The 22,116-nt window shown below is 46.5% G+C and overlaps 1 protein-coding gene across 1 annotated transcript in view; it reads left to right on the forward strand.

The window, feature by feature from the left end:
- Positions 1–22,116, forward strand: part of LOC128693707 (uncharacterized) — a 140,701-nt gene that overhangs the window by 102,488 nt on the left and 16,097 nt on the right. Inside the window, exons 2-3 of the mRNA XM_070091076.1 lie at positions 16,033–16,351; positions 16,399–18,261. Of these exons, the coding sequence (XP_069947177.1) occupies positions 17,530–18,261 (732 nt within the window). The 5' untranslated portion in view covers positions 16,033–16,351; positions 16,399–17,529. The remainder of the gene's footprint in view (positions 1–16,032; positions 16,352–16,398; positions 18,262–22,116) is intronic.

Genomic DNA, 22,116 nt, shown 5'->3' on the forward strand with positions numbered 1-22,116 from the left:
ATGTACACCACTGTAAACTTCCCATGTACACTTCCCCATGTACACCACTGTAACTTCCCATGTACATCACTGTAACTTCCCATGTACACCACTGTAACTTCCCATGTACACCACTGTAACTTCCCATGTACACCACTGTAACTTCCCATGTACACCACTGTAACTTCCCATGTACACCACTGTACCTTCCCATGTACACCACTGTAACTTCCCATGTACACCACTGTAACTTCCCATGTACATCACTGTAACTTCCCATGTACACCACTGTAACTTCCCATGTACACCACTGTAACTTCCCATGTACAACACTGTAACTTCCCATGTACACCACTGTACCTTCCCATGTACACCACTGTAACTTCCCATGTACACCACTGTAACTTCCCATGTACATCACTGTAACTTCCCATGTACACCACTGTAACTTCCCATGTACACCACTGTAACTTCCCATGTACAACACTGTAACTTCCCATGTACACCACTGTAATGTACACCACTGTAACCCATGTACACCACTGTAACTTCCCATGTACATCACTGTAACTTCCCATGTACACCACTGTAACTTACCATGTACACCACTGTAACTTCCCATGTACATCACTGTAACTTCCCATGTACACCACTGTAACTTACCATGTACACCACTGTAACTTCCCATGTACATCACTGTAACTTCCCATGTACACCACTGTAACTTCCCATGTACACCACTGTAACTTCCCATGTACACCTCTCCCCTCGTACACCGGTGCTTCTACAAACATCCCCTCTGATCCTTCTTGACCTTTCATTCACCTGACCAGTCCTCTTCCTACCTCCCCTCACTGTTTTATAACCCCCTCACCTCCCCCCTCCCCCCTCCCCTCCCCCCTCCCCCCAGGCAGCGACTGTGATCGACCTATTAGCCCAGAAACACCACAATGATCAAATATTTATACCTGGCTTGTTCTCTTGTCCTCAATATGAACTGATACATGAAATGTGTAGTTGCTTACTGTGTGGCTGCAAGGTTCCAGTCTCGGCTCCTGGCTTTGTCTCCTATCCTCATGTGTATATATGTGTGTGTGTGTGTGTGTGTGTTGTGTGTGTGTGTGTGTGTGTGTGTGTGTGTGTGTGTGTGTTGTGTGTTGTGTGTGTGTTGTGTGTTGTGTGTGTATATGTGTGTGTGTGTGTGTGTGTGTGTGTTGTGTGGAGTCTGCTTCCTTTACTTCATCGTCCAGGTTATTCCACTACCTGGTGGCTCTGAAGCTGAAGAGGTACTTCCTGACATCCCCGTGAAGAGGTACTTCCTGACGTCCCCGTGACTTTAACTTCCAGCTGTACTCAGAAGTTTTCTTCATCTCTTCCCTTACTGTGTGTATTGTTAGGTTAAGTTAGGTTAAGTTAGGTTAGGTTAGGTTAGGTTAGGTTAGGTTAGGTTAGGTTAGGTTAGGTTAGGTTAGGTTAGGTTAGGTTAGGTTAGGTTAAGTTAGGTTAAGTTAGGTTAGGTTAGGTTGGGGTGGGTTGGGTTAGTAGTAGCCAGAGTCCTGCCCAGTAGTACCCAGATGCCTCTCATATTTTACCCCGCTTATATCAGATGGACTACATGCAGTCTTACTGGTTCATCTCGTCCTCTCTCTCTCTCTCTCTCTCTCTCTCTCTCTCTTGTTGTGTTCCTAACATGCTGACACATAATGTAGGCCATGACCGGCTCCATCACCTTAACACTCCATCTTTCCGGTCCTCCGGTCAGTTTCCTGGCAGCTAACCTCACCTCTGGTTAGTAACTCAGCTTTGCTCACACTTCCTCCAACAATTTCTTCAACACATCTTACATTACCTCGTTATATTGTTTTCCAACACCAGAGATATCTCACACACACTATTACAAGCTGATATCTCTTAATATCTTAACATTCATACCTGGGGAAGCGCTAAGACCACAGGGGTGCTGCTGAAGGGACGTTGCAACAGAAATGTATTGATATTCAACTGCTTCAGTAACAAGTGAGTCAGTAGCTGTCAGCAAAAAACCTGTCATGTTCACACACTGTTATACATGTTCACACACTGTTATGCATATCTCAATATTTCTCAAAATTTTGTAAGAGAAAAACTCACTCTCGACTCGTTTGTTACAAAAAAAAATCCTTTGGTAAAGGCCACATTATACCAAAGGTTCATCGTGGCAAAGGCTTCACTAGAGACCTTTGCAGGAGCTACAAAAGAATGTTCATACAGAATATTGCAGACACTGAGAGAGATACCATCACTCTACCACTCACTACAATTTTTATCCATTGCTTCTCGCTCAGCGTTTTGGAATTTGTCTTGCTTTGGTTAATGGATAAATTTCTACTGGATCCAACTTATTTTTTCCCCTCTGAGACCTGTGAAGTTTGTTTACTAAAGTTTACTAAGGTGTACCGAGGTCGGTTAGGTTACAACAGTACAGCGACTCGCTGGGCGCTTGTTGTGCTGTTACTGTCATCCTCCATCATACAAATTGATTCACTCCATAAAATTATTTCCTATAAGGTTATGACCGCCCCGCCAACCTGGGTTCTGCCTAGGCCTACTGGCTGACCCATTAGCTAGGCTGTGGAAAAAATAATTTAGTAGTTCACAGTAATTTAAAAGCTATTGTATTGTATTGTATTGTATTGTATTGTATTGTATTTGTAGATGAAAAATTGGAGAAGAAATTGAGGATAATAAAGAAGGTTTTTGAGAAGACATGGGAGAATATAACTATATTTAGAGAGGAGAATTGAAACTGATATATCAGAAAATATTTTCAACAATACTTGGGTTTCAGTAATTTCCACCATGAATACATGTTAACGATCTATTTTAACAAGCAATATTACCATGGTAACACACAGGAGCTGTGACTCGACCCCTGCAGTAGTAGTGGTGGTAGTGATGGTGGTAGTGGTGGTAGTGATGGTGGTAGTGGTGGTAGTGATGGTGGTAGTGGTGGTATTGATAGTACTTGTAGTGATGGTAGTGGTGGTACTGGTGGTGGTAGTAGTAGTAGTAGTGATGGTGGTGGTGGTAGTGATGGTGGTAGTGGTGGTAGTGATGGTGGTAGTGGTGGTAGTGATGGTGGTAGTGGTGGTAGTGATGGTGGTAGTGATGGTGGTAGTGGTGGTAGTGATAGTGGTAGTGGTGGTAGTGATGGTGGTAGTGGTGGTATTGATGGTACTTGTAGTGATGGTAGTGGTGGTACTGGTGGTGGTAGTAGTAGTAGTAGTGATGGTGGTGGTGGTAGTGATGGTGGTAGTGGTGGTGGTAGTGGTGGTAGTGATGGTGGTAGTGGTGGTAGTGATGGTGGTAGTGGTGGTAGTGATGGTGGTAGTGGTGGTATTGATGGTACTTGTAGTGATGGTAGTGGTGGTACTGGTGGTGGTGGTAGTAGTAGTGATGGTAGTGGTGGTAGTGATGGGACTAGTAGTGATGGTGGTGGTGGTAGTAGTAATGGTACTAGTAGTGATGGTAGTGGTACCAGTAGTGATGGTGGCAGGAGTGATAGTGGTAGCAGTGATGGTGGTAGCAATGATGGTGGCAGGAGTGATGGTGGTAGCAGTGATGGTGGTACAGTGATGGTGGTAGTAGTGATGGTGGTAGTAGTGACGGTGGTAGCAGTGATGGTGGTACAGTGATGGTGGTAGTAGTGATAGTGGTAGTAGTGACGGTGGTAGCAGTGATGGTGGTACAGTGATGGTGGTAGTAGTGATGGTGGTAGCAGTGATGGTGGTACAGTGATGGTGGTAGTAGTGATAGTGGTAGTAGTGATGGTGGTGGCAGTGATGGTGGTACAGTGATGGTGGTATTAGTGATGGTGGTAGTAGTGATGGTGGTACAGTGATGGTGGTAGCAGTGATGGTGGTAGCAGTGATGGTGGTAGTAGTGATGGTGGTAGTAGTGATGGTGGTAGTAGTGATGGTGGTAGCAGTGATGGTGGTAGTAGTGATGGTGGTAGTAGTGATGGTTTTAGCAGTGATGGTGGTAGTAGTGATGGTGGTAGTAGTGATGGTGGTAGTAGTGATGGTGGTAGTAGTGATGGTTTTAGCAGTGATGGTGGTAGTAGTGATGGTGGTAGTAGTGATGGTGGTAGTAGTGATGGTGGTAGTAGTGATGGTTTTAGCAGTGATGGTGGTAGTAGTGATGGTGGTAGTAGTGATGGTGGTAGTAGTGATGGTGGTAGTAGTGATGGTGGTAGTAGTGATGGTGGTAGTAGTGATGGTTTTAGCAGTGATGGTGGTAGTAGTGATGGTGGTAGCAGTGATGGTGGTAGTAGTGATGGTGGTAGTAGTGATGGTTTTAGCAGTGATGGTGGTAGTAGTGATGGTGGTAGCAGTGATGGTGGTAGTAGTGATGGTGGTAGTAGTGATGGTTTTAGCAGTGATGGTGGTAGTAGTGATGGTGGTAGCAGTGATGGTGGTAGTAGTGATGGTGGTAGCAGTGATGGCGGTACAGTGATGGTGGTACAGTGATGGTGGTAGCAGTGATGGTGGTAGTAGTGATGGTGGTAGCAGTGATGGTGGCAGTAGTGATGGTGGTAGTAGTGATGGTGGTAGCAGTGATGGTGGTACAGTGATGGTGGTACAATGATGGTGGTAGCAGTGATGGTGGTACAGTGATGGTGGTACAGTGATGGTGGTACAGTGATGGTGGTAGTAGTGATGGTGGTAGTAGTGATGGTGGTACAGTGATGGTGGTACAGTGATGGTGGTACAGTGATGGTGGTACAATGATGGTGGTAGTAGTGATGGTGGTACAGTGATGGTGGTACAGTGATGGTGGTACAGTGATGGTGGTACAGTGATGGTGGTAGTAGTGATGGTGGTACAGTGATGGTGGTACAGTGATGGTGGTAGTAGTGATGGTGGTACAGTGATGGTGGTACAGTGATGGTGGTACAGTGATGGTGGTAGTAGTGATGGTGGTACAGTGATGGTGGTACAGTGATGGTGGTAGTAGTGATGGTGGTACAGTGATGGTGGTACAGTGATGGTGGTAGTAGTGATGGTGGTACAGTGATGGTGGTAGTAGTGATGGTGGTAACAGTGATGGTGGTAGTAGTGATGGTAGCAGTGATGGTGGTAGTAGTGATGGTGGTAGCAGTGATGGTGGTAGTAGTGATGGTGGTAGCAGTGATGGTGGTAGTAGTGATGGCGGTACAGTGATGGTGGTACAGTGATGGTGGTAGCAGTGATGGTGGTAGTAGTGATGGTGGTAGCAGTGATGGTGGCAGTAGTGATGGTGGTAGTAGTGATGGTGGTAGCAGTGATGGTGGTACAGTGATGGTGGTACAATGATGGTGGTAGCAGTGATGGTGGTACAGTGATGGTGGTACAGTGATGGTAACAGTGATGGTGGTAGCAGTGATGGTGGTACAGTGATGGTGGTAACAGTGATGGTGGTAACAGTGATGGTGGTAGCAGTGATGGTGGTAGCAGTGATGGTGGGGGAGACATTAGCTGGCTTCTGGTTCCTCGTTCAGTAAGTTTGGTCGCTGCGCTGTGGTCCCCTCCAGGTCAGAGCTGCACGCTGATTGGCTCTCCCAGCTCCGTCCTAGAGGCAGCCATTGTGATTGGGCGGCGCTTATGTTGACACTACCGCTGAACCAACATAATTTTATTCAACACGAATCTTATTTTAATTCCGAGCACAACAATGCGGGGAAAAGAAAGGCAGAATTTTTTCTTAAATAGGACAGAATTTTTCGATAATGTCTCCTAGTTTGTAAACAAACATCAGCCATCTTGTACATCTTTGGCAGCCTTTATAATAACTTATTTAAGAACACGCAGGTTAATAATTGACAAAATTATTATATCAAGGACATATGAAAAGTATTTGTGATTGTGACTTATTAAGTACCGAGTTGTCTACCTTTGTGTTAGACATGTGGGTAGTGACTGTGGTATTGTTAGACATGTGGGTAGTGACTGTGGTATTGTTAGACATGTGGGTAGTGACTGTGGTATTGTTAGACATGTGGGTAGTGACTGTTGTATTGTTACACATGTGGGTAGTGACTGTGGTATTGTTAGACATGTGGGTAGTGACTGTGGTATTGTTAGACATGTGGGTAGTGACTGTTGTATTGTTAGACATGTGGGTAGTAACTGGTATTGTTAGACATGTGGGTAGTGACTGTGGTATTGTTAGACATGTGGATAGTGACTGTGGTATTGTTAGACATGTGGGTAGTGACTGTGGTATTGTTAAACATGTGGGTAGTGACTGTGGTATTGTTAGACATGTGGGTAGTGACTGTGGTATTGTTAGACATGTGGGTAGTGACTGGGGTATTGTTAGACATGTGGTTAGTGACTGTGGTATTGTTAGACATGTGGATAGTGACTGTGGTATTGTTAGACATGTGGGTAGTGACTGTGGTATTGTTAGACATGTGGGTAGTGACTGTGGTACTGTTAGACATGTGGGTAGTGATTGTGGTATTGTTAGACATGTGGGTAGTGACTGTGGTATTGTTAGACATGTGGGTAGTGACTGTGGTATTGTTAGACATGTGGGTAGTGACTGTGGTATTGCTAGACATGTGGGTAGTGACTGTGGTATTGTTAGACATGTGGGTAGTGACTCTGGTATTGTTAGACATGTGGGTAGTGACTGTTGTATTGTTAGACGTGTGGGTAGTGACTGTGGTATTGTTAGACATGTGGGTAGTGACTGTGGTATTGTTAGACATGTGGGTAGTGACTGGTATTGTTAGACATGTGGATAGTGACTGTTGTATTGTTAGACATGTGGGTAGTGGCTGTGGTATTGTTAGACATGTGGGTAGTGACTGTTATATTGTTAGACATGTGGGTAGTGACTGTGGTATTGTTAGACATGTGGGTAGTGACTGTTGTATTGCTAGACTTATGGGTAGTGACTGTTGTATTGTTAGACATGTGGGTAGTGACTATTGTATTGTTAGACATGTGGGTAGTGACTGTGGTATTGTTAGACATGTGGGTAGTGACTGTGGTATTGTTAGACATGTGGGTAGTGACTGTTGTATTGTTAGACATGTGTTTAGTGGCTGTGGTATTGTTAGACATGTGGGTAGTGACTGTGGTATTGTTAGACATGTGGGTAGTGACTGTGGTATTGTTAGACATGTGGATAGTGACTGTGGTATTGTTAGACATGTGGGTAGTGACTGCGGTATTGTTAGACATGTGGGTAGTGACTGTTGTATTGTTAGACATGTGGGTAGTGGCTGTGGTATTGTTAGACATGTGGGTAGTGACTGTGGTATTGTTAGACATGTGGGTAGTGACTGTGGTATTGTTAGACATGTGGGTAGTGACTGTTGTATTGTTAGACTTATGGGTAGTGACTGTGGTATTGTTAGACATGTGGGTAGTGATTGTTTTATTGTTAGACATGTGGGCAGTGACTGTTGTATTATTAGACATGTGGATAGTGACTGTGGTATTGTTAGACATGTGGGTAGTGACTGTTTTATTGTTAGACATGTGGGCAGTGACTGTTGTATTGTTAGACATGTGGGTAGTGACTATTGTATTGTTAGACATGTGGGTAGTGACTGTGGTATTGTTAGACATGTGGGTAGTGACTGTGGTATTGTTAGACATGTGGGTAGTGACTGTGGTATTGTTAGACATGTGGGTAGTGACTGTTGTATTATTAGACATGTGGATAGTGACTGTGGTATTGTTAGACATGTGGGTAGTGACTGTTTTATTGTTAGACATGTGGGCAGTGACTGTTGTATTGTTAGACATGTGGGTAGTGACTATTGTATTGTTAGACATGTGGGTAGTGACTGTGGTATTGTTAGACATGTGGGTAGTGACTGTGGTATTGTTAGACATGTGGGTAGTGACTGTTGTATTATTAGACATGTGGATAGTGACTGTGGTATTGTTAGACATGTGGGTAGTGACTGTTGTATTGTTAGACATGTGGGTAGTGACTGTGGTATTGTTAGACATGTGGGTAGTGACTGTGTTATTGTTAGACATGTGGGTAGTGACTGTGGTATTGTTAGACATGTGGGTAGTGACTGTTGTATTGTTAGACATGTGGGTAGTGGCTGTGGTATTGTTAGACATGTGGGTAGTGACTGTGGTATTGTTAGACATGTGGGTAGTGACTGTTGTATTGTTAGACATGTGGGTAGTGACTGTTGTATTGTTAGACATGTGGGTAGTGATTGTGGTATTGTTAGACATGTGGGTAGTGACTGTTGTATTGTTAGACATGTGGGTAGTGACTGTTGTATTGTTAGACATGTGGGTAGTGACTGTTGTATTGTTAGACATGTGGGTAGTGACTGTGGTATTGTTAGATATGTGGGTAGTGACTGTGGTATTGTTAGACATGTGGATAGTGACTGTTGTATTGTTAGACATGTGGGTAGTGACTGTTGTATTGTTAGACATGTGGGTAGTGACTGTTGTATTGTTAGACATGTGGGTAGTGACTGTTGTATTGTTAGACATGTGGGTAGTGACTGTGGTATTGTTAGATATGTGGGTAGTGACTGTGGTATTTTTAGACATGTGGATAGTGACTGTTGTATTGTTAGACATGTGGGTAGTGACTGTTGTATTGTTAGACATGTGGGTAGTGACTGTGGTATTGTTAGATATGTGGGTAGTGACTGTGGTATTGTTAGATATGTGGATAGTGACTGTTGTATTGTTAGATATGTGGGTAGTGACTGTGGTATTGTTAGACCTGTGGGTAGTGACTGTTGTATTGTTAGACATGTGGGTAGTGACTGTGGTATTGTTAGACATGTGGGTAGTGACTGTTGTATTGTTAGACATGTGGGTAGTGACTGTGGTATTGTTAGATATGTGGGTAGTGACTGTGGTATTGTTAGATATGTGGATAGTGACTGTTGTATTGTTAGATATGTGGGTAGTGACTGTGGTATTGTTAGACATGTGGATAGTGACTGTTGTATTGTTAGATATGTGGGTAGTGACTGTGGTATTGTTAGACATGTGGATAGTGACTGTTGTATTGTTAGATATGTGGGTAGTGACTGTTGTATTGTTAGACATGTGGGTAGTGACTGTTGTATTGTTAGACATGTGGGTAGTGACTGTGGTATTGTTAGACATGTGGATAGTGACTGTTGTATTGTTAGATATGTGGGTAGTGACTGTGGTATTGTTAGACATGTGGGTAGTGACTGTGGTATTGTTAGACATGTGGATAGTGACTGTGGTATTGTTAGACATGTGGGTAGTGACTGTGGTATTGTTAGACATGTGGGTAGTGACTGGTCTTTTTAGACATGTGCCTAGAGATTGAGGTCTTGTCAGGTACCTACTTACTACTAGGTAAGCAAGGGCAGCAGGTGTAAGGAAACATGGTTCGGGTTCGCACTTGTATCGGGGATCGAACCCCAGTCCCTCAGTGTGTGAGGTGAAGCCGCTACCAGCTGAGCCACGAGGACATAACCTCTCACAGTCATCCAAATATAAACATTGATATAAACATTTGTTCTGGAGGTGATTCTGTCTCTTGATGTTCCTGTAAATGTCTCGTGATGTTCCTGTAAATGTCTCGTGATGTTCCTGTAAATGTCTCGTGATGTTCCTGTAAATGTCTCGTGATGTTCCTGTAAATGTCTCTTGATGTTCCTGTAAATGTCTCTTGATGTTCCTGTAAATGTCTCGTGATGTTCCTGTAAATGTCTCGTGATGTTCCTGTAAATGTCTCTTGATGTTAGTGTAAATGTCTCTTGATGTTCCTGTAAATGTCTCGTGATGTTCCTGTAAATGTCTCGTGATGTTCCTGTAAATGTATCGTGATGTTCCTGTAAATGTCTCTTGATGTTCCTGTAAATGTCTCGTGATGTTCCTGTAAATGTATCGTGATGTTCCTGTAAATGTCTCTTGATGTTCCTGTAAATGTTTCTTGATATTCTTGTAAATGTCTCTTGATGCTCTTGTAAATGTCTCTTGATGTTCCTGTAAATGTTTCTTGATATTCTTGTAAATGTCTCTTGATGCTCTTGTAAATGTCTCTTGATGTTCCTGTAAATGTATCGTGATGTTCCTGTAAATGTATCGTGATGTTCCTGTAAATGTCTCTTGATGTTCCTGTAAATGTTTCTTGATGCTCTTGTAAATGTTTCTTGATACTCTTGTAAATGTTTCTTGATGCTCTTGTAAATGTCTCTTGATGCTCTTTTAAATGTTTCTTGATGCTCTTGTAAATGTTTCTTGATGCTCTTGTAAATGTTTCTTGATGCTCTTGTAAATGTTTCTTGATGCTCTTGTAAATGTTTCTTGATGCTCTTGTAAATGTTTCTTGATGCTCTTGTAAATGTTTCTTGATGCTCTTGTAAATGTTTCTTGATGCTCTTGTAAATGTTTCTTGATGCTCTTGTAAATGTTTCTTGATGTTCCTGTAAATGTCCCTTGACGCTCTTGTAAATACCTTTCCCGATGTTGTTGTAAATGCCATCATAAGCCACCATATATAACTTGATTAACCTTCCATCCCTTCTGTGTGAGCCCCGCCCACCACGCCCTCTCCCAGGCACGCCCACCCACCCATGAGATGTGATTGTACGCCCCACCGCCCACTCTGACAACCGCCAATGTAAACAAGGAAACAAGAGTCACTCTGACAAGCACCAATGTAAACAAGGAAGCAACAGTCACTCTGACAAGCACCAGTGTAAACAAGGAAGCAACAGTCACTCTGACAAGCACCAGTGTAAACAAGGAAGCAACAGTCACTCTGACAAGCACCAGTGTAAACAAGGAAGCAACAGTCACTCTGACAAGCACCAGTGTAAACAAGGAAGAAACAGTCACTCTGACAAGCACCAGTGTAAACAAGGAAGCAACAGTCACTCTGACAAGCACCAGTGTAAACAAGGAAGCAACAGTCACTCTGACAAGCACCAGTGTAAACAAGGAAGCAACAGTCACTCTGACAAGCATCAGTGTAAACAAGGAAGCAACAGTCACTCTGACAAGCACCAGTGTAAACAAGGAAGCAACAGTCACTCTGACAAGCACCAATGTAAACAAGGAAGCAACAGTCACTCTGACAAGCACCAGTGTAAACAAGGAAGCAACAGTCACTCTGACAAGCACCAGTGTAAACAAGGAAGCAACAGTCACTCTGACAAGCACCAGTGTAAACAAGGAAGCAACAGTCACTCTGACAAGCACCAGTGTAAACAAGGAAGCATCAGTCACTCTGACAAGCACCAATGTAAACAAGGAAGCAACAGTCACTCTGACAAGCACCAGTGTAAACAAGGAAGCAACAGTCACTCTGACAAGCACCAATGTAAACAAGGAAGCAACAGTCACTCTGACAAGCACCAGTGTAAACAAGGAAGCAACAGTCACTCTGACAAGCACCAATGTAAACAAGGAAGCAACAGTCACTCTGACAAGCACCAGTGTAAACAAGGAAGAAACAGTCACTCTGACAAGCACCAGTGTAAACAAGGAAGCAACAGTCACTCTGACAAACACCAGTGTAAACAAGGAAGCAACAGTCACTCTGACAAGCACTAGTGTAAACAAGGAAGCAACAGTCACTCTGACAAACACCAGTGTAAACAAGGAAGCAACAGTCACTCTGACAAGCACCAGTGTAAACAAGGAAGCAACAGTCACTCTGACAAGCACCAGTGTAAACAAGGAAGCAACAGTCACTCTGACAAGCACCAGTGTAAACAAGGAAGAAACAGTCACTCTGACAAGCACCAGTGTAAACAAGGAAGCAACAGTCACTCTGACAAGCACCAGTGTAAACAAGGAAGCAACAGTCACTCTGACAAGCACCAGTGTAAACAAGGAAGCAACAGTCACTCTGACAAACAGTCCGTATTTACCACTTCCGTTTTTGTTGTTGAGTCGGATTATACCGAACCCCATCTCTCTCTCTCTCTCTCTCTCTCTCTCTTTTTTTCCCCCTCTCTCTCTCTCTCTCTCTCTCTCTCTTCTCGTCTGTCTGTCTGTCTGTCTGTCTGTTTCTCTGTCTCTCTGTTCTCTCTCTGTCTGTTCTTCTTCTTCCTTCTCTCTCTCTCTCTCTCTCTCTCTCTCTCTCTCTCTCTCTCTCTCTCTCTCTCTCTCTCTCTCTCCCCCTCTCTCTCTCTCTCTCTCTCTCTCTCTCTCTCTCTCTTTCCTTTCGTTGTCCTCTTTTCCCTTCTTTCCTCTTTTCCCTTTCCTCTCCTCTCCTTTTTTTTCTCTTCTTCCTCTTCCTTCTTTCCTCTTTCTCTCTTTTTAAATTTTTGGGTAGAATGTTCCATCCGAGTCATCCGGGTTTTATGATCTCGATGGGGATGTTCTGGAGAAAGAGGTGAATTCCTTTTTGCCCGTCTTGTGGAAAAAGTTGTTCCGCTGTCCTCAAGTGGATCCAATGTGGTTTTTTTTTGGCCTTGTACATAAAATAAAAAACCCACATCCCCTCCTATTTGGGAAGGGTCTGCTGAAATGACAGATCTATCAGGATGGGTCCCGGGAGAGATGGCTCTTGCTCTGTTTCCTCTGTCAAGATGCAGATGAGAGGGGGGGGAAAAAAAGAAAGTGGAGCAAATCAAAATGTAGCGTCTTTTGCCTGTCAGGGTCTTGCAACCCCCCTTCAAAGTGGAGATGGAAGTGCTGTAAACTTCCCGGCCCCCCCCCCCTCTCTCTCTCTCTCTCTCTCTCTCTCTCTCTCTCTCATCCGTCTGAAGGATCATAAACCATCACTTGAAAATTGTTTTCTTCTTGTTCTTCTTTTTATTATTATTATTATTATTATTATTATTATTATTATTATTATTATTATTATTATTATTATTATTATTATTATTATTATTATTATTATTATTGCTTCTACTACTGTTACTGTTATTACTGGTATTAGTATTATTATTATTATTGTTGTTGTTTTGTTAAGGTGAGAATAAACAGGAACAAGATACATGGTAAACTCAGTTATTATTGATGCTCCTGTGAGTCCTGAGGTCAGAGTCATATTAACCAGTTATAATTAACGCCAGGAACGACCAACGTGGATATTTGAATATTAACCAGTTATAATTAACGCCGGGAACGACCAACGTGGATATTTGAACATTAACCAGTTATAATTAACGCCAGGAACGACCAACGTGGATATTATAGCATTCACTGAGACGAGGTTCACCTGGAAGATTCAGGTCATGTCTGTCGCATCACAAGCAATTAGAGATACCAGGGGGAGGGGGAAGTGCTGTATAAACAGATGAAATTTTAACTACCCCATAGAAAGAATGTAAATTGTAAAATAATAGATAAAATCTACCCGGACAAAATATCTAGAAAGACTTGAAAATTAATAGTAATATAGAGGTTAATGATACAGAGGTGAAAGAGACTTTGGAGTCCTGGTAAACAGAATCCTGAAGCCAAGAGAACAGTACACCAAGAGACAGCACAGTAAGTGTCCGGGGCCCAAGACTGTTCAACAGCCTTCCACCAGCCTTAAGGGGGATTACCAGTAGACCCCTCGCTGACTTCAAGAGAGAGCTGCACAGATACGTAAAGTCAGTACCCGATCAGCCGGACTGTGGTTCGTACGTTGGACTACGTGCGGCCAACAGTAACAGCCTGGTTGATCAGGCCTTGATCCACCAGGAGGCCTGGTCATGGACCGGGACACAGGGGCATTGACCCCCGGAATACCCACCAGGTAAGGCCTCACTTAGATTATACAGGTCAGTTATGGTCCCCTACTACAGCATTGATATAAATTCACTTGGAAACGTACAGAGAAAGATGACAAAATTAATACACTGGACAATAAGTCTCTCACAAGATGATGTACTGAGTCTTGAAGGTTGACTCTCTTAAAACACACACAATGAGTCCACACATTACTGAGGTGTACCAGTACAAGACACGAATAGATAAAGGCAATATAACTGGGTTCTGAGTATACATGGAGTATACCTGGAGTATACCTGGAGCATACCTGGAGTATACCTGGAGTATACCTGGAGTATACCTGGAGTATACCTGGAGGGTGTTCTGGGGGTCAACGCCTGGAGTATACCTGGAGTATACCTGGAGTATACCTGGAGCATACCTGGAGTATACCTGGAGTATACCTGGAGTATACCTGGAGTATACCTGGAGTATACCTGGAGAATACCTGGAGTATACCTGGAGTATACCTGGAGTATACCTGGAGTATACCTGGAGTATACCTGGAGTATACCTGGAGTATACCTGGAGTACCTGGAGTACACCCAGGAGTATACCCTGGAGTATACCCTGGAGTATACCCAGGAGTATACCCAGGAGTATACCCTGGAGTATACCCTGGAGCATACCTGGAGTATACCTGGAGTATACCTGGAGTATACCTGGAGTATACCTGGAGTATACCTGGAGTATACCTGGAGCATACCTGGAGTATACCTGGAGTATACCTGGAGTATACCTGGAGTATACCTGGAGTATACCTGGAGTATACCTGGATTATACCTGGAGTATACCTGGAGCATACCTGGAGTATACCTGGAGTATACCTGGAGTATACCTGGAGTATACCTGGAGTATACCTGGAGCATACCTGGAGTATACCTGGAGTATACCTGGAGTATACCTGGAGTATACCTGGAGTATACCTGGAGTATACCTGGAGCATACCTGGATTATACCTAGAGTATACCTGGAGTATACCTGGAGTATACCTGGAGTATACCTGGAGTATACCTGGAGTATACCTGGAGTATACCTGGAGTATACCTGGAGTATACCTGGAGCATACCTGGAGTATACCTGGAGTATACCTGGAGTATACCTGGAGTATACCTGGAGTATACCTGGAGTATACCTGGAGTATACCTGGAGCATACCTGGAGTATACCTGGAGTATACCTGGAGTATACCTGGAGTATACCTGGAGTATACCTGGAGTATACCTGGAGCATACCTGGAGTATACCTGGAGTATACCTGGAGTATACCTGGAGCATACCTGGAGTATACCTGGAGTATACCTGGAGTATACCTGGAGTATACCTGGAGGGTGTTCTGGGGGTCAACGCCCCCGCTGACCAGTCCATGACCAGGCCTCGTGGTGGATCAGGACCTGATCAACTAGGCTGTTACAGTTGGTCGCATGCAAACCAACGTACGAACCACAGCCCAGCTGGTCAGGTACTGAGTATATGTGCCTGTCCAGCTCCCTCTTGAATTATGAATGTTGGGACGCATTTGAACAGTCTTGGACCCCTTACACTTATTGTGCTGTCTCTTAGCGTACTCATGGCGCCTCTTCTTTCCAGTGGGGGAATGCTGTACCACCTGCCGAGTCTTTTGCTTTCATAGGGAGTGATATCCGTGTGCGGATTTGGGACTAGTTCCTTTAGGATTTTCCAAGTGCACATTATCATGTATCTTTCTCGCCTGCGTTCCAGAGAGTAGAGGTCAAGGGACTTCAACCGTTCCCAGTAATTTAGGTGCTTTATCGTACTTATACATGCAGTGAAAGTTCTCTGTATATTCTCCAGGTCTGCAATTTCTCCTGCCTTGGAAGGGGCCGATAGTGTACAGCAATACTTCTGCCTAGAGAGAACAAGCGATTTGAAGAGAATCATCAGTGGCTTGGCATCCCTAGTTGTGAAGGTTCTCATTATCTAGCCCATCATTTTTTCTAGCAGATGTGGTAGATACATTGTTGTGGTCTTTGAAAGTGAGATTCTCTGACATTATCACTCCCAGGTCCTTCACATTAGTTTTTCGCTCTATTGTATGGTTGGAATCTCTTTCTTACTAGTTGTGGATGAGTCTGCCAAGTGACCGAAGCTAACTTCTAGCAAATCTTCGTAAATGGGTTGCACAAATTTATGAGTGAGACAGGTAAGTTTTGAGAAGTACCTGTCTAGTACAGGCCAGTAGGCCTGCTGCGGCAGTGCTTTACCATGTTCTTACCTATCAAATTTTAATCTATTTCATAAATTTCGGATGCAGAGTGCGTACCAGTGTTGAAAAAAATAATTAATTAAATAAATAACTTTATTCTTTTCTTTCCACAGACGGAAGCGTTGGCAGACCTGAGATCCCCGGCCCAAGAATGACACCCAACTGCGGACGTCAGTGGAGGCAGCAGGATAAAACACAGTAGGATACATACATAATACGAGACAAACCCAAAAACTGAATCCATTATTATTATTATTGTATTCCCTGGTGAGGATTTAATCATTATGGATCATACAGTTTATGTGTAATGAGATTAAATCCGATATAGGTATATTTTGTCCATACACAGACAATCTAAACACTGTGAGCATCTCTCAGCTGTTTTGTAACACTGATAAACTAAGGTCATCCAAAATATCCAGAACTTACCAGGTGGAGGTGGCTGCTCTTCCAGCTCCAGAACTGAAGAAACTTACCAGGTGGAGGTGGCTGCTCTTCCAGCTCCAGAACTGAAGCTAGCGATAAACGAACCTAGCAGGATACTGGTCCAGCAAACTAACGCAGGTAGGAACGAACCCACCAAGAAACGAACCCCACGAGAAACAAACCCACCAAGAAACGAACCCCACGAGAAACGAACCCACCAAGAAACGAACCCCACGAGAAACGAACCCACCAAGACGCAAACTCAGCAAGAAACTAATCTAGAAGAAAACAACCTCAGTAGGAAACAGAACGAGCAAGAGACAAATTAGTCCCCCGAAGCAAAATTTCAGAATCAGACTCAATGAGCCGGAACACGAAACATAAATGTGTGAATAACTCGCAGTGAAGAACCAGCAGTGAAGAACCAGCAGTGAAGAACCAGCAGTGAAGAACCAATGGTGGAATCAACCAGGCAGAGGATTAATCAGAAAGATATTTAACCAGGAAGGGCCTGAACCAAGGAAAACATAGAACTTGCTGAAGGAAGAACCGGTGAGAGATACAGCCTTTGAGAGAGGCGAGAAGACGGAACGAGTAGGTATCTATACAGCTCATGTCTTCAGTTGCCTTATAAATCCCAACAAGAAAAATAGGAAGGAGATAGGACAGACCCGAGGGGACGTGACATCAGGAGAGGACATGCATATGGCAGTGTATAATTAATGTTGGTGGTTGACTATTGTGATGAATAAAGGGATTCTCAGTATCTACCGAGTTACTGCATTCAATGGATGAATGGATGGGTGTGTTTCGGAGGGTAATGACGAGGAACTGGTGCGATTAATACCACTGATGAGATGAAGCAGAAAGTCGCTAGGAAGACAAAGGTGAAGCAACTACATTGGTAGATTAACCAGACTATTACTATGAAAGAAGAGTGGATGCGTGAGTATTGCATTCTTTGAGGCTTCGAAACTCCATTGCATGAAATACTACAGTAAATTTAGTTTGTCTTTTATTAAGGAGAGCGTCTCTCTGTAGCAGCTCCTGAAGCCCGTGACTTATGCTTCTTTATCGTCGACAGATGATCAGAGATGCCTGGGAACGAGGGGCTGTAGAGCGACCACAGTTACCCCATGTCTTTCCTTAAGTACCTGTGGCAAAGGTAAAGACGAGTGGGTTCGATGTATGAGACTGGAGGTAGAGAGAGCGTGCAAGTGTTGCTGAGAGGACGGGAGTCTTCCTTCAAGATGCAGGAACCTGCCATCACACCTCTCCCGTACCTCACTACCAGAAACACTAACACTATGCACAACAAGGCTCTTGTTTCTGGTGCCATGGCACAGAGGACAGAGGCGGGTGGTAATGCCACCATGGGTATGGTGGGAAGAAACAAGCCAGTCCAAAATCATTACACCATCGGTGGCAGTGCAACACACCACACACCTGCCACCACTGACAACCATCAACCTGAAGGTGCTGGCCTCGGGAATACTGGATGTGTAGTGTCTTCTGTGGGCGTCGGGGGTTACAACGCCCTCAACAGCGACGCCAACATGGGCGGCGGTGATGACTTAACATCACTCACATGGCTACACTCCCTAGATATGGGCGGCATGGTGCCACACCTTGCAACACCACCCACGCCCCCAGCCTCACCACAGCCAAACAACCCTCTAGCCTCAACACAAGCATCACACACACACACAACTGACAGGAAACGGAAGACGGAGGCTCAGGAGAAGTTAGATAGAATAGACTACTCACAAGACGGTAGCGTCAAGCCTCCGTACAGTTACGCTGCTCTGATAGGTATGGCCATGAAGGAGAACCAGAATAAGATGACTCTCTCAGCCATCTACAAGTGGATCAAGGAAAACTTTGCTTTCTACAAGACTGCTGACCCATCATGGCAGGTAAGTCAATATTTACACCATTTTCTTCCTTCCCTCGCCCACTAGTTAGATAATTTATCAGTCATCTAAGTTGCAGTAGTCATTTGCAAGTTTCGGTCTGACTTGGTTGATGGACGGATCATATTAGCTTCATCACGCTACTACACCTGCTGCTGCTGCTGCTGCTGCTGCTGCTGCTGCTGCTGCTGCTGCTGCTGCTGCTGCTGCTGCTGCTGCTGCTGCTGCTGCTGCTGCTGCTGCTGCTGCTGCTGCTGCTGCTGCTGCTGCTGCTGCTGCTGCTGCTGCTGCTGCTGCTGCTGCTGCTGCTGCTGCTGCTGCTGCTGCTGCTGCTGCTGCTGCTGCTGCTGCTGCTGCTGCTGCTGCTGCTGCTGCTGCTGCTGCTGCTGCTGCTGCTGCTGCTGCTGCTGCTGCTGCTGCTGCTGCTGCTGCTGCTGCTGCTGCTGCTGCTGCTGCTGCTGCTGCTGCTGCTGCAGCTGCTGCTGCTGCTGCAGCAGCTGCTGCTGCTGCTGCTGCTGCTGCTGCTGCTGCTGCAGCAGCTGCTGCTGCTGCTGCTGCTGCTGCTGCTGCTGCTGCTGCAGCTGCTGCTGCAGCAGCAGCTGCTGCTGCTGCAGCAGCTGCTGCTGCTGCTGCTGCTGCTGCTGCTGCTGCTGCTGCTGCTGCTGCTGCTGCTGCTGCTGCTGCTGCTGCTGCTGCTGCTGCTGCTGCTGCTGCTGCTGCTGCTGCTGCTGCTGCTGCTGCTGCTGCTGCTGCTGCTGCTGCTGCTGCTGCTGCGGCTGCCTCTGTATGAGACTGAAGAAGTCTACTGTGTAGGCGAAATATTTTAACAATAAAGGTATCCAACTATTGTGCATATGTCTTAATCTTCTCCTGGCTGGCTGTGGCTGGCTGTGGCTGGCTGTGGCTGGCTGTGGCTGGCTGTGGCTGGCTGTGGCTGGCTGTGGCTGGCTGTGGCTTGCTGGCTGGCTGTGGCTGGCTGTGGCTGGCTGTGGCTGGCTGTGTGTGGCTGTGGCTTGCTGGCTGGCTGGCTGTGGCTGGCTAGCTGGCTGTGGCTGGCTGTGGCTGGCTGTGGCTGGCTGTGGCTGGCTGTGGCTGGCTGTGGCTGGCTGTGGCTGGCTGTGGCTGGCTGTGGCTTGCTGGCTGGCTGTGGCTGGCTGTGGCTGGCTGTGGCTGGCTGTGGCTGGCTGTGGCTTGCTGGCTGGCTGTGGCTGGCTGTGGCTGGCTGTGGCTTGCTGGCTGGCTGGCTGTGGCTGGCTGTGGCTGGCTGTGGCTGGCTGTGGCTGGCTGTGGCTTGCTGGCTGGCTGGCTGGCTGGCTGGCTGGCTGCCTGGCTGGCTGCCTGGCTGCCTGGCTGGCTGCCTGGCTGGCTGCCTGGCTGGCTGCCTGGCTGGCTGGCTGGCTGGCTGCCTTGCTGGCTGGCTGCCTGGCTGGCTGCCTGGCTGGCTGCCTTTCTGGCTGCCTGGCTGGCTGCCTGGCTGGCTGCCTCACTGGCTGCCTGGCTGGCCGCCTGGCTGGCTGGCTGCCTGGCTGGCTGGCTGCCTGGCTGGCTGGCTGCCTGGCTGGATGGCTGGCTGCCTGGCTGGCTGGCTGCCTGGCTGGCTGGCTGCCTGCCTGGCTGGCTGGCTGGCTGGCTGGCTGGCTGCCTGGCTGGCTGGCTGCCTGGCTGGCTGGCTGGCTGGCTGCCTGGCTGGCTGCCTGGCTGACTGGCTGCCTGGCTGACTGGCTGGCTGGCTGGCTGGCTGGCTGCCTGGCTGGCTGGCTGCCTGGCTGGCTGGCTGCCTGGCTGGCTGGCTGGCTGCCTGGCTGGCTGGCTGCCTGGCTGGCTGGCTGCCTGGCTGGCTGGCTGGCTGCCTGGCTATCTGGCTGCCTGGCTGGCTGGCTGGCTGCCTGGCTGGCTGGCTGCCTGGCTGGCTGGCTGGCTGGCTGCCTGGCTGGCTGGCTGCCTGGCTGGCTGGCTGGCTGCCTGGCTGGCTGGCTGCCTGGCTGGCTGGCTGGCTGCCTGGCTGGCTGGCTGCCTGGCTGGCTGGCTGGCTGCCTGGCTGGCTGGCTGGCTGGCTGGCTGGCTGCCTGGCTGGCTGGCTGCCTGGCTGGCTGGCTGCCTGGCTGGCTGGCTGGCTGGCTGGCTGCCTGGCTGGCTGGCTGCCTGGCTGGCTGGCTGGCTGGCTGGCTGCCTGGCTGGCTGGTGCTTCACTCTACGGGATCTGCCCGCCAGGTTTCACTATCTCTCTCGAGTATCTGTTCAAACCCCCCTCCAGATCCTCTCCCTCCTACGGGTTTAGAGCTCTTGCTGGTGCGTCATGTGCATGTGACCCCCCCTCCTCCTTCCCTGTGATTTTAGCGCTCCTGCGTTAATGTGATGGTTAATTGTTGTTAATAGTTCCGCGATAGTTAATGTACCTATTGTTGTAAATATTATTATTATTATTAATATTATTATTATTATTATTATTATTATTATTATTATTATTATTATTATTATTATTATTATTATTATTATTATTATTATTATTGTTGTTGTTGTTGTTGTTGTTGTTGTTGTTATTTATTATTACTATTTAATGTACAAAACAAATTCTGGCCACAAAATAGAGCGAAACACCAACGTCAAAGACCTGGGAGTGATCATGTCGGAGGATCTCACCTTCAAGGACCATAACATTGTATCAATCCCATCTGCTAGAAAAATGACAGGATGGATAATGAGAACCTTCAAAACTAGGGAGGCCAAGCCCATGATGACACTCTTCAGGTCACTTGTTCTATCTAGGCTGGAATATTGCTGCACACTAACAGCACCTTTCAAGGCAGGTGAAATTGCCGACCTAGAAAATGTACAGAGAACCTTCACGGCGCGCATAACGGAGATAAAACACCTCAATTACTGGGAGCGCTTGAGGTTCCTAAACCTGTATTCCCTGGAACGCAGGAGGGAGAGATACATGATTATATACACCTGGAAAATCCTAGAGGGACTAGTACCGAACTTGCACACGAAAATCACTCACTACGAAAGCAAAAGACTTGGCAGACGATGCAACATCCCCCAATGAAAAGCAGGGGTGTCACTAGCACGTTAAGAGACCATACAATAAGTGTCAGGGGCCCGAGACTGTTCAACTGCCTCCCAGCATACATAAGGGGGATTACCAACAGACCCCTGGCAGTCTTCAAGCTGGCACTGGACAAGTACCTAAAGTCGGTTCCTGATCAGCCGGGCTGTGGCTCGTACGTTGGTTTGCGTGCAGCCAGCAGCAACAGCCTGGTTGATCAGGCTCTGATCCACCAGGAAGCCTGGTCATAGACCGGACCGCGGGGGCCTTGACCCCCGGAACTCTCTCCAGGTAAACTCCAGGTAATGTATACGACACGAGGTACCTACTTACTGTTAGGTGAAGAAGGGCAGCAGGTGCCGGGAGACTTCACCTGCGCCTCTCCTCGCCTAGGTATCGAACCCGTAACCCGCCGGTAGTGACCCCAGAGGTGCGGGCCACACCTGGCGGCCATGTTATAGTCCAGCTGAATGATTAATGTCAACGTTTCGCCCATCAACAGTGGTGTTGTGTTTACATTCTGGCACCAGGTATACCCCCTCCCCCCTTCCATCCCACAAATTAGAGAACAGAGCTGTCTAGCAGTATCTGACAGTGTCTGGCAGTGTCTAGCACTGTCTGGCAGTGTCTAGCAGAGTCTGGCACTGTCTGACACTCTGGAAGTGTCTGGCAGTATCTGGCAGTGTGTGGCATTGTCTGGCACTGTCTGGCAGTGTCTAGCAGTGTCTGACACTGTCTGACACTCTGGCAATGTCTGGCAGTATCTGGCAGTGTCTGGCATTGTCTGACAGTGTCTGGCAGTGTTTGGC

Source organism: Cherax quadricarinatus, chromosome 34 (assembly GCF_038502225.1).
Source record: "Cherax quadricarinatus isolate ZL_2023a chromosome 34, ASM3850222v1, whole genome shotgun sequence".
Taxonomy (NCBI): Eukaryota; Metazoa; Arthropoda; class Malacostraca; order Decapoda; family Parastacidae; genus Cherax; species Cherax quadricarinatus.